Below are 21632 nucleotides of genomic sequence, written 5' to 3' on the forward strand. Positions count from 1 at the left end.
GAGAGCAAGAGAGACAGAGAGTGAAGGAAAGTGAAATGAAAAGAGCTAAATTCTCACAGGTAGCCCATACGGTACAGTTATGTAGTAGTACTGTATGGTGCATGTACTGGTTTTCAATAAGACTGAATCTAAAAAGTTCCCACGGTGAATTTCCTCATGGTGAGTTTCCATAGTTTGCATAGAAAAGTGACAGAACAATGAGCAGGTTTGTGCTGCAGAGATGTAACTGTTTAGCAAGCCTCTCAGTAAACACACTGCAGACAGAGTTAATGTCTCACTGATGATGTGAGCAGACCAAAGTCCTGCATGATGAGTTATAGATTAAAAAGAAGACATTCACTCGCATAAATACTTACGTTTTCATTGTTTTCTGCAGTTAATGAACCTAACAGTGACTGTGTGGTCGGCGTAATGTTGATGAAGCTGCCTCTTTGAGAGGCACTGAAGTGTGTTTGTTTTCGATCTCTGTGTAATAAGCTTACATTAACACCCTTTACTGAAGTGGCTTATGAGAGTGTCACCTCCTTGAAAGTAAATTTGATCAAGTTCTAAATAAACAGTGGTGGCGTTCCTATTTTCATACCGAGCCACCTCCGTGTGAAACAAGCTACATAAATGTTGACACGGACCGCGGAGGCCAATAACGTTCACTGTGATGGAACAGCAAACAAAGAAATGACACTGACTCACATATAACAAAATACAGTCATATATCTCATTCTCACTCTGTCCGTCCTTCAAGCTGTCGGTGTGAAGCTCTGAGTTATCTGCCTCGTCAAACATTTGGAAACACATTTGAGATTTCCCTTTTTCAGTTCAGGTTAGTTTTCACACGACCACGCAGCCATCTGACCAGGTCATGCCACTCTGACAACAGCTCATTAAGACGTGGCAAACATCCTCCAACTGATTTCACAGAGATTAAAACAGATTGAGAGCGCTTCTTTTATTCACCTCATCCATCAGCACTGTTAAGAAAACATTTTTAAACTGTGGATCATGATGCCTGACGCTCACATTAACCGATCAACTGTGAATGGGTGTGAGTTCAATTGTATCTGGGGTTGTACATTGGAGACCTAAGGCAACTCTACTGAACACATGCAGGCTACCTCACATGAACTCCGTCCAGACTTAAGTTCTCACAAAAAAAACCCCCATAAGAATAGTAGCTCTGCATTAAATGAAGCAGGTCTTTACTTCCTTTTTGTTCAATAAATGTGAAATAAGTAAGGTTAGCTCTGCTAGAGAAGCAAAACTCATTTCAGTTCCTCTTCTCTTTGCTATTTACTGCAGGCAGCAGTGGTGTTATGCTGTATTGAATGACACAGTGCAGAGCAAACAGTTTGATTTTCTGTGAGTGTGACTGACTTTCATTTGAATGCAGACTTAGAAAACTCACTGAAATAAATCGAGTCCATTTATAGTGGACGAGACTGGAGATTTCTGACTTTTGCAGACACCTGCTGGTTTCCGGAGTGCTACATGTCCTGAATATTTCAGTGGGTTCATTTTCCAGCCACTATCCTCGTTTAGAGAGAGCCAAGTGCCACTAATATTGATTGGTTAACAGCACAGTGCCAATCAGTACCACAATGCTGTAAAGCCTCTGGAGCATCAGTAACACCCTAACATTTTTAGTCCTGACAACAACTTAAGAGTTGTTTTTATAACATTATTGTTGTTCTTAACAGCCACAAAGATGCCGCTGCTCTGCTCATTGATCTTTTTCTTCACAAAAGTTCGCAGTCCGTTCAATACCTTGTAAGACTTTCCTTAAACGACAGAGGAAAAATAGTGCTGTGCTATTGTGCACGACTGTAGCTCTATTTTTCAGTTTCAAAAACAAGACTTTCCCAGAACATACAAAGCATGAGTTATGCTGGTAATGCACTGCGTTGAAATCAATAGCTCCAGGGGTTCAGGGAAGCCCCCTGCCATGCTCTTAATGATCACACCATATGTCAAATAAACCAGCTTAGCTTGAAGTCTTTTATTACTGCACTACTGTGTACTGTAGTTTGTACTGTCTTATCAACACACCCTGACGCCTGAGCCTGCAGTATTCATACAGTAATTTATATCAGAAGGCTAATGTATAGGTCCAAACTCCTTCTCAGGACATTTTTACACTCACACGTGCTTATCTGTCAGGTTAGAAGAATACAAGGTGTGTGTGTAGGGTGTGAACTGTGGGGTGTTTCCCATACAACAGGTTCCTAATGGGATCTTTTTCACAACAGTAACCACAAACCAACATGTGAGGCAGGCAACCCTGTGGGCTACTGCTTAATGTGTTGGCTGAAAGCAACATGCTAAACTGAATCTTTCACGGTGTCTTGATGACAGACATCCTCATCAAAACACTCTTTGGCAAGGTGTAGATTTTAATAGATATTAGCCTGGCTCCAACATTGGAGAGGGTGGTGTCATCAAAACAAAATATCCAAAATATTATTGAGTAGGCTACCTCAATAACAAGACCAGAAAAGATCAGGAAAGACAGCATAAACTGTGTTTCTATCAGATTACCAAGTGACCACTGAGTTATTATTACTTCATATAGCCTACTGACATATCACCTCGCTCATGTCCTTTGTCTGTTTCTTGTGTGTTATTCACTGGATAAAGATGCATTCAAAATATTTCCCCTCATGGCAGACATAACCTTATCTATGCAGGCCAGGACATGTGGCCAAAACAACATGTTATGTTATCTTGAGCAAGAGGTTGCCTTTTTTTAACAAGGGACTCAAATGACAAAAGTTAGCTCTAATCTCTGGCACAACAAAAGCATTGCTATCCTTTACACATGACAACCATCTAGTTCTGGGCCACTGAAGAAAGAAACCTCTGTAAATTCAGACTTAGCATATCATAATACCAACATCAGCGACATTTGGATACTGTTGGTGTAAACAAAGAAATCTACCGTGGCGAAGAAGTCATTGTACTGCTGTAAGAGAACACGTCGGGCAAATAGACAAAACACAATCATGCACTTTCATTACACGTGATGTATCATGTAGGCTTACGTCATAGTTCGAGGGCATGCCATGCAGGAAATATAGAGACGACAAGTCAACTGAGATAATTTAAGATCATATACAGGCCAGGGCACACGGTAAATAGGAAAAGAAAGCAACACAACAGAGGACAACAGTTGAACCAACCAGTAAGACAGGATACAATAACGTCACTTCGACAAAGACGTCTGTGGCAGCTCAAGTATGTACGGTAATAGACAGTGACCTCACAGACATTCTTACTGCATGAAGTCGGTGTTATCGATCGAAGTTTAAATTCATAGCAGGCTACAAGTCATAGTATTGAACTGATGTAAGTTGTATAGGAGCATAATGTCATGATGGGGGTTAGAGATAAATATTGATCACTGCGATCACAGAATATCATACTATACCGTTGCACATGCTGGAATAATGACTTATCCCTTCTGTACAAACAGTGCATCAGTTTCATTTGGCAGACCACAAATGAAAACTATACACTACATAATCAACTGGTCGGACTTTTATTTTCTTTATTGACCAATTGAGTGTTTCATCAAGAGCATTTATCAAGAGAATTTATTTGTCACATACAATAATACCAGATCATTGCAGTGAAATGATATGGGCGGTAAGAGGGGGGAGGAAAGGGGGAGAAGCAAGAGGAGAGGGGAGGAGAGAAAAAAACTAAATGTCAAATATGTAGTATTATAATTATTCCCTGAAGCCCAAGTAGCCCAACATATTGAAATTGCTTGATTTTATCTGACCAATGGTCAAAACCCAGAAAGTCTGAATTATTTTAAGGGGTAAAATAAGTGGTCAGTGTTATTGTAAAGGTCATGTTGAAAATAAGGATCATTAATGGACAAACAATATTGCCATTTTTTTTTATAGCCACTGCTATGCTTTCATAAGACATGAGTTATGAGGTGAATGCATTATTAATGAGCCAGGATATTCTGAATACTCAGACTTTTAAAAAAAAAAGACATTTAACTAATTTCTCCTGCATGATGCTTTATGTTATAATACTCACTATTAATGACTTTATCACATACCGTACATGTTTAAACAGCTTCTAATGTTAATTTTGTGACTTCTCTGAACAGAGGCTGTCACTGCACTCACACACAAATAGAGGTAGAACTATTTTTGACTGGACAGAATTCATTTGTCTTTTTTTCACTGCTTCTGCTTGATTTTAAAAAATGAGTAATCGATTGCTTTCATGTCGATGGACTGTGTTTAATCCACTGATAGCCCCAGCTCTTGGGTATTGATCCACATGGCCCTTTTCAAAATGTGTCCTTATTTGTTGGGTATTAGGCTATCCTATGTAGCCTACAGTAACGTTGTTTCCCTGGCTGCTGATGTGGTGGCACCTTGTCATTATAGTCACAAGGGGGTTTAGTTAGGCTGCTCCACGTTTTACAGAGCGTCTATCACAACACAATCACAACAGTGGGCCTTAGCATGTGTTGTAGTTAGTGTGCTTTACTGTTATCACCACCAGTTTGTGTGCAACAACTGTTCAGTGGGCCCGGTTGCTTTTTAATTTTTATTTTTTTAGTCCGCCTATGGTTATTCGATGATACCGTTTGCAATGAGACGAGATGCGGAGATGTAGCCTACATCCATGCAACCAGCAGCAGCAGCAGCAGCGGGACACCAACAACTGTCAAACCGAAGCAACGCTTTGAAGCCTGCAGAGCTTAAGCCCAGACTAGCTAGCTGTGTCAATATACTCACACGCAGCCGCTGAGGAATAAACGCCACCGATAATACAGACATAAAATGAATACAATGTGGCGTATCGGTTTGTTTTGCTTGTTTTTCTTTCTTGGAGCTGCAACAGAGGTCACCGGTGTCCGGAGGAAGAGGAGGAGGAGGAGGAGGAGACGCGGTGCTGTGGCGGAGCTCCAGCCGGGCGGGCAGCAGGCTAGCAGGCAGCGGACAAACACACACTCGTCTCCCGCACCCTACGTTACCTTTTAGCGGATTCCTGGTGTCGGAGCCGAGGCCGCTCAGCGCAGGAACAGCCGGCGGTGTCTTCGCTCTGCGCACATACGTTGTTATTAGACAACTACTACCTACATGAGGGTTTCTGTAATTGCACAATGGTAGGATATGGAGAGACCGTACTGAGGTAGCACCTTGTGTGGCACTGACGCCAGTGTTACACCTCAGTGACGTGGAGCCTCTTTTCCTCCTTCGTCTCTTCCGCGTTGCGACGACAGGGCCAGAGCGTGACGTAGGCTACCACCACCTCCTCCTCCTCCTCCTCCTCCCACAGCTCAGCATCCTTCAGCAGGTGGATGGATGATGGATAATTCATACCTTCTCTGCTAAATATAATCTGTGCAGATATAATTAAATGACTCCTCTAATACTTACTATACTAGCCCACTAAATGCAAGAGCATGAAGTCTTGTCAATTTGCTCTTTAATTGTAGGCTATTGTAACATTTAGGCCATGTATCAACAAGTAAAGAGAGGGTGCTTTCAAAAACATAATGCAGTGAATCATTTTTACTTAATATGCCTAGTTCAAAGTACTGTGGCCATTCTTCTCAGTTAAGTGTCATATGTCTTGATCGCTGACTGACACCATGATGTTGAGATTAGGGAACTGAGGTAAATTACCTGCCACGAGTAGGCTAATGTAACAATGAAATGTGCTCAATAGCCAAGTTTTAAGTATCGAGGCAAAAGATTTAATACAAAATTGGACCAACATGTGAACAACTTGAAGGTATGGCATTTAGTCTTCTAGGTAAGAGTTACAAGTCTGCATATCAAATAGTAGCAATAGCAACAAGAATCTATAGTGGATATTCCAATTATTTTTTTCCTTGAAAATAAATCGATGTAAAGACAGCATCAGAGATTAACAAATTCTGTTGCTCTAAACGTTCATTTTTTTCAGTGTGTGATGTAGGCTACTCTTGAAAGTGACCTAGTCCTAGTGTAAGAAGTACTGCAAGACAAACATACCAAACACAGCCTACCTTAAAAGATAAAGTATTTTAGTTTGATGAATGGATAGATATTGCAGTTTTTCTATAGTGCGCAGATGTGTTAATGTGGAAGATCTGTGGTCACACTGCAGATGAATGTACAACAGCTTTCATCAACTATGAGCAAACCACAAGGAATTATGTGGCATGAAGTTGGTAACACAGCTGTGAGACGTACGAAAGACCAACAAAACAACTGCATTAATATTAAAGAGACAAAATATATTTAAAAACACACTAGTTTTATTTGATGAAACCCCCACACAGTAAATTATAAATGTAGCATTTCCAGGAATCAGAGCAAAGAACGGTATTTCCACATCTTTACATACTACACATACAGAAACCCACCACTTACACACCACATTCAAATCCCCTGGAGGAAACAAACAGACAAATGCACTGTCACTAATTTAGAGTTCAGAAAAATATTGACTTATACTACAAATCAATTAGTGTTTAAAATTTACTTTTTTCAAAATCAAGAACAAGCAATTTAAAACCACAAGGTCAACTATAAACTATTAACAGTGCAAATTGTCTTCACAGGCTTACATGTATCTAAACTGTTCTCCGCTGTCCTACAGCCTGCTAAATATTGCACACACATTTATTATACACACCTGCAGAGCCAAACACTTGCTGACATGCTACAGATTTTTTTTAAAGTGCTAGCTTGAGATTAGATTGACAGCCAGCAATATATTTGGTTCTAAATTCATTATTGAAAAGCATTTGAGATTACAAGCCTTTTCACAGGTTTCTGTTACTACATACAACTGTGCTGTGACAAACTGGTAGAAGGAAACCACCTTTAAAAACAAAAAACACATTCAGTTGTTTGTTTTGCAAATCTCATGAATACATTCTGTGACAGAAATAAAACCCGTCAAAGCTGCTCTGCCGATTCATAAATGCACAGACATTGTTTAGAGATGTTGAAAGAATCAGTTTTTAAAATGCAGGAATCAGGGTTTGGAGTGAAAATAATTTAGAGCAACACATGCAAGACAAAATATGCACACCGTCATAGAGATCCAATATTTCATTTGAGACATTTATGTCCAGATAAATGTAAGAACATGAATTTAAGTGTTTTTTAAGCCAAAATGAAAACCCATTATGTGCTAAATGTGCTATAAGCAAAACCTTTAAACTGAATAACTGAACCAACACCACACACAGGAACAAAAAGTTAATACCATTTCAAAACACACTCCCTTGACAAAGGCAGCTGAACAAGATAACAGTTGTTTCCATCAATAGTGATGCACATGTCTTTCAAGTCCACAAGCAAACACCAACTAATAACATGAACAGTTAAGATGTACTTTATTTCACAAAAAATAATATACTCTGGATTAATATGTACATGGAAGTTAAAATCAAACATTTTGAAAAATCAGCTTATCATTTGACATTTAAAGAGAAGGCGGATATATTGAACCTTTATGGACAAATGCTGTAAATTAAACTAAACTTGTTTCTGTGGGGACAAGGTACAGAGTTGTTAAGGTTTTCCAGGCCTGACGGATAGAGGTAGGTAGCATTGGGCCCCAGTCAGGGCCAGAAACCTGAGAAAACACGCACACACACCAGTTACCCTAACCCTCCAGAAATCAAAATATACATGAATGTACAAACAAACCTATGTGCAGGCACATTTACAATACACGTCTACACAAAAACCAAGTGTGTTTGCCCAGCGAACTGTCTAGTGTGCTCTCTTAGATTCACATATCTGAGCTGCTTTGATCAAAGCCAATCAACTACTAAGGTGCCCGTTAGCCAAACTCAACAGCAAGATGCCAAGATGCTACACTTCATGTGTCTGCACTGCAAGTAAACTGATCTACGTAGCAAAAGGTACTGAACAATGTGTTTTGTGATAGCACTTACTGTAAAAACCTGAATTACTGTTTTTTTGTCTATTTTTTGTTTAGTTTTTTAACAGTTTAAAGGCTGTGAGCCCACAAAGCTGTATGTCGCACTTATGTCAGCACCACAACCAACACGCTTTGGTTATTATTAGTGACTTTGCAGCTGTCAAAGTGATGTCGATGTTGAGTACAAGTACACAATATTCTGGTACCTGCTAGTTTCATGATGTTAAAAGTCACATTCTGTGCAACAGATGTGAGAGTGCAAACAGTGAGAGGCTTTTTAAATCCAAGTAACTGCTCCAGGATTCAGGTTGATGTTGGTGAAGGTGAACGTGTTTGAGTGCGACAGTCTGATGTGAAACAAAATAACTGTGCCAATAACACTAACAAGGTAGTGATCTAAATAGGTAGTGATGAATTTAAAGGTTATCATGTGCGAGGCTTCATTAATCATTTTGTGCAAAAACAGCCGAACATAACTGTGACAAAGAGAAAAAGTTAGTGTTTTTTTGTGTGTGACAAAGAGTAAATAGGTAAACAACAAGTCAGAATGAGTACCATTATAACTTTTACACCAGTGTCTGTGATCAAACTATGCCTACAGTAAAAACCCACATACAGTATTTATGTTGATAATCATTTTCATAACGCTTGTGCATCCACACCAATATCTGCTTGCTAAAGCAAACTAAGTGACCCATTTTCTAATGAAAAAAAAAAGGCACAAAGGCACTAGCTTCAAAGTAGCTACAAGGCTCTTTCAGGTCCGCTAAGATTACATCTAAACCTACGCTGCTACAGACAAATAGTTACAGAAGTGAGCCAAAGAAACAAAAATCACCCATTATTTAACAGACGCAAAATTATCTATAAACATAAACCTGGCAAAAGAGGAAGCGCAAGTGTAAGCTCAAAGGCGTTTCATATTCCAACAAAGATTTAAAGTGGCTGACGACTAACTTTGCAGCCAATTCCACCACATTAACAGCTGAACGTAGCTGGCAACTAAAAAAAACAGATACAGAGACTTTGGTATGTAGAAAAGACCTTTCACATTTACTGATATTCTGTGTCATCGTTTCATGTGTGGGTCATACATTATACATGCCAAGTCTAAATACGCCAGTCTCTGGCAGAGAGCCCATTCTCACGTTTAGGACCGAAGGCCCAGACCACATCCGCCTTGTCTGACCTTCAGAAATATGGTTTGGGAGTGTATACCATTACGCTGTCAATAAAACCTGCTCCTTCTACAACATGCCAATAAAATAGATGCAGGTCCTAATGCATCTTCCTACACCATCCATCCTCAGAAGGTCAGTTTCTTTGCAGTGATAAACTCTTCCAGTTGAACCTTGCCGCTGCCCATCAGGCCAAAGGCTGGATACATGGTTCCAGAGCAATCCACCTGCCTCTCATAAAGGCACCTCATGGTGTCGGCATCATAGAAATACACCCGGCATGCGTCATAATCGAGGCATACTCCCAAGCGCTGTGGCATGGGAAGAATGCGGTTGCCAGGGTCACCGGACGCTGCGTTTGCTGTGGAAACTGAGGAAGATGAGGAGGTCTTGGGGATGAAGAGTTTGCCCATGCCCAGGGTGAGGAGGGTGAAGGGCTGGGAGAGCTCATAGCATGTGTCCTCACTACCACTGTCATGGCCACTATCATGGTCGTACCTGGTGAATGAAGGAGATGAGGGGGAAGATGGGCACAGAGACAGATGTTTGTTCCTTTTTACATCAAACATTTGAATCATAACCATGTGTACAACAGAGAGAGCGATAATCTGCCCTATTTCATCATTTCATCACACATCGTTCATTAAGGCTGCAACAAATCATGTCCATTATGAATCCATCTAATCTAATGAGTACTGCCTTTATTAACCATTACGTCTATAAAATAGAAGGGCCTAAAAAGCCTAAATAATTCAAGTGTTCAACTATTATATATTAATATATTATATAATTAATAATGTCAGCTACAGAGATGTAGGAAGACCCCGAGTCTTGTTAACAATTTTACATAAAAAAACAAAAAAACAAACAGACTTAAAACCCCTATTCCTTTTCAAACAAACGCATGCTTTTTCTAACAAGTGGACAAAATGCACACTCAACCCTCTAATCACTGGTTGAAGGCTGTCTGGCATTTTTCACCTTGATGCCTTTGACCACAGACTTAAGATGTATTTGCATAAATCATGCATTTCTTTACATGCCTTTACATGAGCTGGTCCAGTGAGAAAGGCTGGCTTTGTATGAGATTAAGCTCTTAACCAGTTTATGCTGGTTCTCTTACATCACAGGATTAGGTGTGGCTCAAACACACTTATCGCTGTAATGAGGTTTTGTGATGAGACTTTGTATTTTGGTTTCACTTTCTGTTAGTTATGTTAAGTTATGTGTCTTGTATGTGCAAACGGTAAATAATAATAAGCATGTGTTATGGAGGCGTGGTGGGACTTACCTTGGGCTGCTGGTATCTCTGGGATTGTGAAACCATTCAAGCAGCTTTGAGTCTGAGGCCACACCGACCTTAACCATGTAGGAGTATGGCTCCACCTTGAAGGCCCAGTAGTGTCTAGAAAACAAACACAGATATTGTGTTTTGTTTTTTGTTTTTAAAACAACAGATTTTTACTGGGGATTATAATGACCCATTTATTAGCTGTTTTTGAACAAATCAGAAAATTATTACTACATCTTTGCTGCACAGTCTACTAAATGATTTGAGAATCATCACTCTCTGACAGGAGGCTGATAAAGATGATACAAAAAGAGCAATTTAATACTCCTTCCACCATGTGCTACAAAATTAAATTCCATCTCTGCCCTTTTGAATATTTTATATCCTCATTTAGTCTAATGAGCAAAGTAGGCTTACACTGCTTTGTGTTTTGCCATTTTTCCTCTTGATTCAACTATAAATGGCTAATGTGTGTACAGCTCATTTCTTTTCCCACTTCAAAGCAAATCATCTACCGTGTCTTATTTTTGCAACAGCAGTTTGAGTCCAACAGCATGTTTTATTTGCTAAATAACAGCTCTTTGTCCGTTTTTGGCATACCTTCCCTGAGAGATGCCCGTGTCCCCAATTATGTAGTCTAGCCCGACATAGCTGCCCGTCTGCACGCGTTCTGCAGCAAGGAGGAAGGCCATGCCTGCTACGCTCTCCACGGTGTCCCGTCGCTTGTTTAGAATAAGTCGCTCCGTACTGAATCCACACTTATCACTGAACATGAAGCCAAAAACTGCAAGTGAAGAGACAGGGGGACAAATGAGCCAGGAGATGGACACATGAGAGAGAGGACACAGCAAAGATGGACAAGGAAATACAGTGGTGGAGGAGGACATTAAAAGTTCGAAAAGAGGATAAAACAGATCAAGTTAGGGTTTATTGGTGTATTCCCTCTGTTTTAAGATTAACAGAGAGTAGGAACCAAAGGCTGACACACGGGGGCGCTATAGCACAATCTTAAAAAGCTACACAGAGACCCACTTGCTATTATCACACCATGAAGAATAACAGCCCAATGAAACTCATTTTTTTAATATGCAGCTGCCACTTATAGTTCTCATCTGGATGCAATTAAACACTTTCTATAAATAGTTTATAGGGCAAAGGCCACGATTACCATAACCCAGTATACATGAATGCTGACATGATTATGCCTGTTCACTCAACCATCCTATAAAATCTGAGGTCTACACTGGGGAAGACCGGTTAATTTGCATGCATCTGGGGAAGTCCTTACACTAACTAGGGCATGATAATGATAACAGTATAAGCCTGCCTAAAGGATGAACAGCCCCCAACGCTGCAGCTTTATGTGAAGTTTTGCAGTCGGGATGCACTGATACTAACATCATGTCCAGCTGGACTGTCATCCTCACATGCAATACAGAGCCATGTCAAGTACAATGGCTCAACTATATGTATGTATGTTTTTTTTAGCACTTATAAAACCTCTCTAAGGACAGAATTTGACTTTGAATGTTATTGCTCACTGACAATGGTTGTGTCATAGAGAAATCACCAATCAAATCCAAAAGAATCAGCACCAGGGACAGCTAAATCTGTGGGTTCAGTAGCCACAGGGCACAAAAACAAATCCTTATCACTTTAGGTATAGGAATGTCTGAAGAAGCTCTTTGTTGTCTAAATCACAACTGACTCCCCTCATATTCATCACAGGGTACGTGCATGTGAGAGTGCGTGTATGTTTTATCATCCCAGCCTGAAATTCCACCTCATTACTGATGCACAGTGAATCCATCTGTTCAGTCTTACACGAAACCAGGGAGCGCAAGAATGCGGAAGCTCCAATCACAACACAAATTGACAGCGACACAAATTAAAGCACAACTAGAGATTGACATGTCATGGACCTCACATGCAGGCCTCTGGCAACGGCGGGGGGGGTATGTACTCTGTAATCTGTAAATATGCCAATTCCCAGAAAACAAAACATTTTCAAAGTTTTAAACACCTAGAGTAGGCAGGTAAGTGAACCATCAGTCCAAAACGAAAAGAATATAATGACTGGAAGGCAGAATAAAAATCAAAGTGATACAGTCCCCTACTGGGAGAATATGCTGCAAATTCAAGTTCAGCAGATGGTTGGGAATGGCGATCGTTTTTTAATGAATTCCACCTTGCGTCTGTCAAGCAAGCTTAAATTGCCAGCAACAGATGCGACTGCAGGTTTCCTCATCCAAGCTGACACACTGCCTGCACTCCCACACACACACACTCTGACAAAAACTATATTTGGTTTCAACCATCTGACACAAAAGCCATTACCATGGTGATAAACTAAAACACCATTGTGCTTCATTACTCCCACCATGATGGCTACAGAAAAAACAAAAAGCAGCAAAGCATCTGCCACCTGATAATCTTCCTAAAAACCAAGACCACTGCTAAACACTCACACATGCTCAGAGAAGTAAAAGGGACAGCAGAGGAGCTTTGCTGTTGCCTTGGCCAAAAGAGGCCCATTAACAGGGGCTTGATCTTCGACAGCCAGGAGCCCAATTCCATGCATAATTAACATTTTAGGGCTTAATTGATGTACTTTGCATCAACAAAAACAACAACAACAACAACAACAACAGAGATTACAGTGATAAATCTAACAAAAATAAGTTGTCATAAACTCAGACTGTCACAATTTTATCATTTAACATTTCATCCTCAACAAAGAAAGCTTCAGGCCTCATTCTATGGAAGAGGATCATTTTGAAAGTTATGATGAGAGGGAACAGACATGCAACAAATCTTTATCAACGTGTAAAACTTCACCACAACCCCAGCTTACCAGGTGCAGGTGGCGTGTGGAAGGTGACCTGAGGGCTGTAGGGGCTGAACATGGAGTTCCTGCAGCTTCGCACCCTGAACGAGTACAGGGTGTCCGCCTCCAGGTCGCTCACCACGGTGCTGGGTCCATACACCCTGTCTGTAGCCCTCCAGACCCCACTACCGTCCTCACCGTCCTCCTGGGATGGGGACTGGCCCGGGCCCCCGAGTCTGGAGTGAAGGAATATTAAATTCAAGTGATTTTTCCGATATGGTTGTTGATCTTGCTATTCGGTCTTTGCGTTTGCACCCACCTGCGGTACTCCACCACGTGGTGATCTGTTGGTTGGTGATCATTAGACAGCCTCCAGCAGATTGAGGCCTCATTATAGACTTTGCTCTGGGACAGGTCAATCAGAGGAGGGTCTGGAACTGCCCCAAGAACACAGAACCAGAGAGACCGTTAGTAAAATGTAAATCAGAGAATCTAAACTCTCAACATAAAAGGTGTGGTATGTAAAGATGTAATCCTTGTGCTTTTTAGGAGGTGTATACAATATATTTATAGGGTGTTCTGTTTTGAATTTTTATTCCAAAACAATGCCAAAAATTGAACAACAAAATGCATTTTTGGTTCAGGCTTAACCACATGACAGAGGTTAATACTGAAACCTCATTTGTGGTGATTAGTGAGATGTAACAGACCTTATGCATAAATGGAAATCTACTAAAAACACCAGAGAATTCCAGAAAAATGTCTTATGTCTTAATCATGCTAAGTACAGTACTTCAGCTCAATAACTTGGGCTTAAGCAAATGAAGCCGTGTAAGTGCAGCAAAGATTAGGTTTGTCAGGATCAGAACTATCCACTCAGGACAATGGACAAGACCGTCTTACATAATGGAGCCTGTTAAGAGGTTTTCACAGACTCAGTGTCAGGAAATGCACTTTGCAAAGCACCCCCACCCCCACCACTTCTCTTCCTCTTTCCCTGTCTTTCATTCTTACATTTCTCGCATTTATTTCTCCTATTGGTGGCTGTAAAGGATCTCCTATGTAGCACAAGTCTGTCTCACTCAGACTTGACATTCATCGTCATACCAACAGCCCACTTCCAACCCGTCTCCTCATTTTCTTCGCAGTGTAAGGAATCCTCTTACCTTATAACAGTTTTCTCATCTCAAAGAGAATTACATTACTCTAACCACAAAGGTGGCAGTCTCTCTAAGATCAAGACATGTTTCTATACATGTCGCACTCTGTGAGAAATCCTCTCCTCATCTCCTCAAATAATTCCTTCTCTCTAGTTCCCTTCCATTTCCACTTTCTTCATCTTTTGACACCCCCAGTTCCTCCCACTTCTAAAGCACTTTTCATGCATAGACAGATTCTCTCACTGTCCAGTGTCACCACCGCTGCTGAGCTGTCTCCAAAGTCAAAATGGCTAATCGTCAGTCTCCAAAGTGGCACAGCTCCACTTCATGAGCTTGTTTCCTTTTATAGCCCAATGCATTTTCATGTGCGGTTACATGTCTTGCTGGCAACAGACTATAATGAGGAGATGCATCATAAAGTACATTATTAGATATTGCAGGATTAAAAGAAGATGACATTTCTTGTTTCTCTTGCCGTGCCTGACATGTTCGGGTGCCTTTTAGACTTTGCAAAAGGCCAGTGGATTGAAAATAGTCTTGAGTCAACTCTAGCTCATTTTCATCCGTTACTACTGGAAACTGTCCCTTAGAGATTAATTATAACTGAATTTCCTGAGTAAAGACACCTCTTAACTCCTCTTAATCCCTGCAACAACTGAATTACAGTTTATGAACTACTCGTATTAGGCGAGTAGTAAAGCAAAGACAATAATTTGTAACCATTCTAGCATATTGTGTAGATCAAATACAAATAAAAGATAAACGTCTTATGTCTTATGAATCATGTCTTTTTTCCCCCACCTGTTTCCAACAGATGGACCATGATGCAAGGCCCAAACAGGGCAGACAGCCACCTAGCACAGCAGGCTGTAGTCCCCAGAGTTCAGCGCAAAAAAACCACTTTTGATCGCATACAGGACACGCTGCTGCCAGGCAGACAGCACCGAGGCCAAGTCACACTGCAGGGGGCTGCTTTCTCTCATGCCCATTTTCATTCCATTGATGCCTCTGAAATAACTGGACTGTCAACTGGTCATTTCCCTACAATCTGCTCAAATAATCTGTAACCTGTTCTGCGACATCTTTGAGTCTGAGGAAAATAACGGACAACCTCCCCTCTCAGTCTAACATTTATTAAGGAAACTATAATTTAAAATGGATCACAAATGGGCATTTACACTTGACAAAACAGTCTTTCAAAGCCTCTTGAGAAGCAGAGCATGGGGTCAAAAGCTGTAGCAGGGGCACAGCTGGGTTAACGTGAGAGAGCACAAATACTCCCTTATCCAAGAGAGGAAAGGGATGTAGCAAAACAACATGTATGAGCTAAAGGCGCTGAGCAAAATCCAACACATACACCATTATACATCAAGATGAATGGTAATCATAAAAAAACTTGACTCAGTCATATTTTTCAATGACAATTGAGCACAGGGCAAAATGCAGGCTACACAAGGAGAACAGAGACAGCTTTAGAGACTTCAAATATAAAAATTCAGATTCAAGTTTTTCAAAGCATTACTGGAAATAAAGGTGTTTTCAGTTTCCTGTATAATGACTCGATGAAGGTTTGGTGGTATTATTCAGAGACATTGTAGTGGTTCCTCTGCTGCCAAGACTTCAATTAAATTACTGCAGCATAGAGATTCCCCCTGCTGCGTCTTTTCTCTCTCTAAACTCGAACTAAGAGCACCATTAAGTCTCGAAGGCCACTTAGATTAAAGACACACATCAATATGACTGCCACGGTGCCACCCGACTGCCGCATGCAGCACTTTCCCAAAATTGCGGTGGTGGTGATTCGTTTAAGGTACTCTAACATGAAAAACCCACTTCCTCCAGTATAGGCATTATAAAACAATCAATAACCAATTAAGCAAATTCTCAGAAAGTTCTTTAAACAGTCTAGTAATTCAATGATCAGGACGATCTCAGGGCATGGTTAAGAAAGTCAGTGTTTTGCCTGTTTGAATATTTTTTTTATTAGATTTTTGCATTTAACCACAGATGAAATCTGATCAACTGCCCTCAACATCAACTGTTTGCAAACCATGTTTTAATGAATAGTTAACTTTATTATTTGTATGTGACTGGTTTTCAAATAAACATGTTGCACCCTGCTACAGAAAGCACAGGAGGACAGAGCCAACTGCAGCTGGTGATGAATCTCACTTCACTGATTTTAAACAAACTAACAGGGGGCTCCTCCAGTATCACAACAAAGGCCCACAGCCACAAACTCATGCTACTCCCAGCTCTGTTTGTCACCAACGGCCACAGCAGTAACTGTCAGTTCTTTAGTTGTGTCCACTTGGGGGATAATAGCTCTGCACCAACAGAGATCTCAGGGTTGTCTGAAATGTCAGCAACATATAATCCCTCACTAATATGGACATGTTTTGAAGGCAAAGGTCTGGAAGCACAGCTGTCAATCAAAACTTTGCTTTCTGTTGACACCGCCATAAACCTTGCAACACCAGTCATCTGTTATTGACTAGCTATGACGTCTCTGTCTTTATTAACAATGATGTTGTTGCATTAGATACGAGCCACATATAAAAACGTCTGTGAACCAGGCCTCGGCCACACACAGCCACCAACCGTCACTCAACCGGAACAAGTCTGTTCTGACCTCCAATCCCGTCATCCAATTAAAAAGGTATAAATGTTAGTACAATAGATCGGTTTTAAACCTCGTGCTCTGCTCATGTTAATGCAATAATAGGCGATTAGGGAAAGCATAACTACAGTACAGTATGTAAAAAAAACACCAGCTTTACTAAAGTAAAGAAACTGAAAAAAAAAACACCAGCTTTGCTAAAGTAAAGAAACTGAACTCTAGATGCTAGCAAACAGCTCCATCTGACATTAACTATCTAGGTTTTGACCTTTAGTTGCAACATACATATCAGTCCAGCTGCTTTATGAGTCATGGCAAACACTGTTACCTTTATGTTGATGTTACCTTCCAGTGATCTCTCTTATTGAGACATTTTTTCAACTTGCTCAATTCTATGGAGACTTTTGACCTCATGGCAACTTTGATTGATTGTTTGTTATGCTTGATAACTTTTGAAAACATTTTAACTAACAAGTGGTTCAGTTTAAAATAGCTTACCAGGCCACTTCTTTTCAATATAAATGAAAACTATAAATGAAAAATTTCAAGATTAAATGTAAAGAGGTCAAATTAACAGTTTTCAAAGCCTGAAACCTTCTGGTTTTTTTGGGGGTTTTTTTTTTTTTAAAGTTGTGTGCCAGCCAGTCTACGGTGCCAGCACAATCAAAAAAAGAGATCCTTTCATCGCTGGGAAACTTCTACCTGAGCAGTGCTTAACACAACATTGCTTTGTAAAGCAGCAGACCAGAACAAAGCTTCACAGAGGAGAATATCCAGGGGTGGGTTCAACACATTTATCCAATTAAGCCGCCCAAAGATGACCTCCGACCTCTAAGAACAGCACAGTTCACATGGTCATGTATGCAACGGACAGGGGACGGCGGACTGCTTATTGTGTCGTTTCATGTTTTGAAGAACAAACTAAGACTTTTGAAATGACATGGTCCAGAGGACACATGAGCAACACTATTTTAAAGCAGAAGTAAGTGATATATTTGTGTTAATATAAGTCTTAAATAGTTATATCTTCCGACAGCAATCACTTACATAGAGTGTTTGGACCGAAACACGGGTCTCTCAGTCCCTCTGCTCTGCTCTGAGCCGAGGAGAAAACATTTATCGTATCCTACAGTTTTTATCCAATGAGGAGAGAGAACGGCATGCAGGGCTGTGTGTGCAGCCAAGGGACGCCGTGAATGTGGCAACGTAGCGACGAGGACTGTTATGGTGCGTTCAAGGAAACTCGGATTTTTCCGACCGTGAAGTCGTACCAGTTCGATCTGGTACGAGTTCACGGGTCGGAAGTTACGAGTGGCCGTTATAGTGACTTTCACCGGTAAAACAGGTCGGAAAAACACGAGTGGGTTGCCTGGAACGCTACAAAGTCATAAGTTGTGACTTGAAGCTGTAATTTACGATTTCAAAAGCCTGCCTGGAACGCAGCATTAGCGAAAACGACCGGACCACTTACTTCTGCTTTAATGTTCAGAGATGAACAGGAGCAGGAAACCATCATATTTTCTTGACAGTTACTTGCAGTCTAAAAATGAGCGGCACAACAATTCATTATTATCTCAAACAACTTGAAATTAGATTACACACCTCCACCAAAACACATCTCCTTCAACAGAGTTTCTTCTCTGGATGTGTCCAGCACAAACTCATCAAAGCAGGGGTCTGCTGCAGGGTGGAAGGTCCTCAGAGACTCTGTGGCCTTCTGGATCCTGAAGACACACAAGACGGATATAACATGATGAAACCACCAGCAGAGTAGACAAACTTTGACTAATTTAAAGGGATAGTTCACCCCAAATTCAAATTTCAGTCCCTTTAAGGTTAACATAAGGAGTGGAAGGACTTTTCCTCTTAATTATATTAGGTATGCTGTGACATAATTTTAAATGGCTGTATCTATATTTATTAAATCTGGATTAAAACCTGATTGTTTGCCAACAGAGGAAAACTGAGCAGGGCACACGGGTCCTGGGAATGAAAAGGTTTCCTGATTATCCAAAGCTGTTAATGGAGCTCAAGCTTAGAGCAGAAGACAGTGTTGACTGGACACCGCAGCACAAGACTTTCCTTAATTGCCCTTGGGTTTGGTAACCTCTGTGCACGTGGCCTTGTCTGCTCCTGGCACACTCTAGTCTCTCAAACACATAATCAGATTGATGCTCTCAACACTAAAATAAAACTGACCAAATCCTTTACTTTAAAACCCCAGAGGAAACAGGAAGGCATCGCTAATGATGTACAGCACACACATAAAAAAAACACAACAGATTTCAGATTGACTGTGGAGCTTGTTAAATAATTATGTTTAGCCTGTGTAATTTATATCAGGCAATGAGTAGGAAGTGCTTAATTCTTAATTTGACAGTTAACAGTCAGGATTTTAGTGTGTAACAGCTATTAATAACAATTACCGTCTTGGCCCAGCCAAGTTAAAGTTGGGTTAAAGGAGGACAACTTCTTCAACTCTACATGACTGATGCTAAGGTTTTATGGTAAAATTTAGTATACAATGTTGATTCTATGTCTTTTTAATTTACAGATTCCCATTTAAATGTGTCAATATGTGTAAATATGTCATTAATAGTGCTAGAGATGCTAATACATCGTAGGGATCATTAATATCAGTAAGTGAGAGAAGACCGGTTACTTTTTTTCAGGATTTTCATTTCCTGAATCAGCTCAGCTGTCTGTACCTGACATGCAGCTGCTTAGCGGTCTGTACGAAGCAGGACTGGTCCGACTCTTTCAGCACCTCCTGAGCGTAGCCCACTAGACCACTGTTCTCCAGCATGCCTTGGTACTCCTCCACCTGGGGAATAGTAAGCAGCCATTGTATTTTATGACTACAGTCTTTCTAACAACATCTTGGGAAAGCAGGTTTGTTTTCAGACAGATTTGAGGGAGCTATGGAACAGCTAAGCACCTATGTATGCAAAGAAAGTTCAGTGGCAGCACTTTATTACCTGGGACTTGAGATGGTCCAGGCGTCGGTTACGAGATTGTTCAATGGACCTCAGCATCTCCGACTTCCTCTCCTGCAGGGTCTCAAACAGACGCTCAAAGTGCTCGTTGGCTTGACGCTCTGCTAGCTGCCCATTTTCCTATAAGGGGAGACAATTTTGACATCAATTTGTGCAAAGCAAATAAAATTCTCTTTCTTTCACATGTCTCTCCCTGGATCATAGGGTGTAGTATACATAAACACTTCTTCTTATGTTTGAAGTAGAAGATAATGTAAAGAAGATCAACATTTGCCTCTAGATTTATTTAGTTTATCTGGATTTTCATGTCTCCATTATGGTCACATCTCAATTCAAACATCCAAATATATTTCTCAGTTACATGTAATGGGTGGGAAAAGTTGATGAATGAGCTTTAGACAATAATCTAATCCTGACCAAATATGTGGTAGCATCGTTCTGACTTCCTTGGACAGTATATAGACAGAACTCTATATGCACTGGCAAACACTGGAGGTGTAGACACATTAAACACTGCCCATTCAGGGCAGCTTCAAAGAAAATGGGGAACAAGCTCAGAGGCTGAAACCCAGACATGCGTGAGGGAAACAAGTCAGCAAATCCTGTGTTCCCTTGTCTGTGTGGTTTGCATAGTGTTTGCTTAGTGACCTTCCTTATTTGTACACAAGGACATGCAATTGGTCCTCAACCCAACAGACTGGTTTTGAGAAAGCTATACAAATACTTTAATAACACACATTCATTATATGCATGAGTGATTCAAAAGGTGAAATAGGAGTTACCATTTTTTACCCGTAGGGTTAGAGAAGATGTTAAGAAATGAGGAAATGTTAATAAAACTCTTTGAGAATGAGGAGATGGAGTGTAAGTTGGTCTGAAGGTGGAAATAAATCTAATACATTATTTTAAAAAATTGCTTGAAGAAATTTAAATTCTAGCCATTTTGCTGGTTGATAATAGAAATTAGTTAGTTCAGTATGATAATGACATGATAAAATGCTGGGTCAAAATAAATCAATGTGTACGGAAACCAAAAGCAATTTAAATTAAATTAAACGAAAATAACGAGAAAAGAGAAAGATAAAACAACAATAAAAAAGGAATATTAAAGGATATATGAGAGTAAAGATTTTCAAAATGAAAGAAAAACTCTGCAGTGCCCGCTATAAAACTTGTGGAGTGGAGTGAATTAAGGACGTTGGCGTTGCAGCAGCATGAGTCAGCTCTCTCACCTCAGTCTGATTGATGAGCACCTCGAGATCAGTAATCTGAGTCCTGACCTGGTCCTCTTTGCTGATGAGGTAATGGATACTCTTGGCCAGCTTCTCCTGATGAGAGAAAAGATCAGCAGCATTTACAGGAGATCTCTTATGGTCTGAAAGTAGTAGTACGTACAGTACACTGTGCTAAAACTTCAAAGAGGATGTAACCTATAGGCACATGTCCCTTTAGTCACAGTTGTATAACCCTGCAGTCATGCCAAACTTCCAAATATGGGCTACCATAAAAACATCAAACTGGATTTTATCAGTCTCTTATGTCAGAGCTGAGGCTTGGGAATGTGAGCATATGAGTCACAACATTTTTCCCTCATCTTACAATTTTCATGACTGCCCTGCAAACTGCAGTAGTCTTAGATCGCATAC

The 21632-nt window shown here is 40.5% G+C and overlaps 2 protein-coding genes across 7 annotated transcripts in view; both read right to left on the bottom strand.

Annotated features, from left to right (window-relative positions):
* ccser1 (coiled-coil serine-rich protein 1) overlaps window positions 1-5252 on the bottom strand; it is a 116750-nt gene extending 111498 nt beyond the window's left edge. Inside the window, exon 1 of one of the 3 annotated variants that reach the window (XM_085786551.1) lies at window positions 5000-5252. The gene's annotated coding sequence lies outside the window, so the exon portion shown is untranslated. Of the gene's footprint in view, window positions 1-356; window positions 551-4999 lie in introns of those variants that run through there. The other 2 variants (XM_085786553.1, XM_085786552.1) reach the window with 2 other exon arrangements.
* A 2091-nt stretch (window positions 5253-7343) lies between these two features.
* trim36 (tripartite motif containing 36) overlaps window positions 7344-21632 on the bottom strand; it is a 31503-nt gene continuing 17214 nt past the window's right edge. For all 4 annotated transcript variants that reach the window (XM_085786559.1, XM_085786561.1, XM_085786558.1 and 1 more), the window contains 9 exons: window positions 21219-21314; window positions 19969-20106; window positions 19699-19814; window positions 18593-18714; window positions 13530-13647; window positions 13238-13446; window positions 10984-11167; window positions 10384-10497; window positions 7344-9590 (listed from right to left, as the gene is read on the bottom strand). In XM_085786559.1, the coding sequence (XP_085642685.1) occupies window positions 9221-9590; window positions 10384-10497; window positions 10984-11167; window positions 13238-13446; window positions 13530-13647; window positions 18593-18714; window positions 19699-19814; window positions 19969-20106; window positions 21219-21314 (1467 nt within the window). In that variant the 3' untranslated portion in view covers window positions 7344-9220. The remainder of the gene's footprint in view (window positions 9591-10383; window positions 10498-10983; window positions 11168-13237; window positions 13447-13529; window positions 13648-18592; window positions 18715-19698; window positions 19815-19968; window positions 20107-21218; window positions 21315-21632) is intronic.

This window comes from Trachurus japonicus, chromosome 9, assembly GCF_045865225.1.
Source record: "Trachurus japonicus isolate A0001 chromosome 9, Traja_1.0".
In the NCBI taxonomy this organism is placed as follows: domain Eukaryota; kingdom Metazoa; phylum Chordata; class Actinopteri; order Carangiformes; family Carangidae; genus Trachurus; species Trachurus japonicus.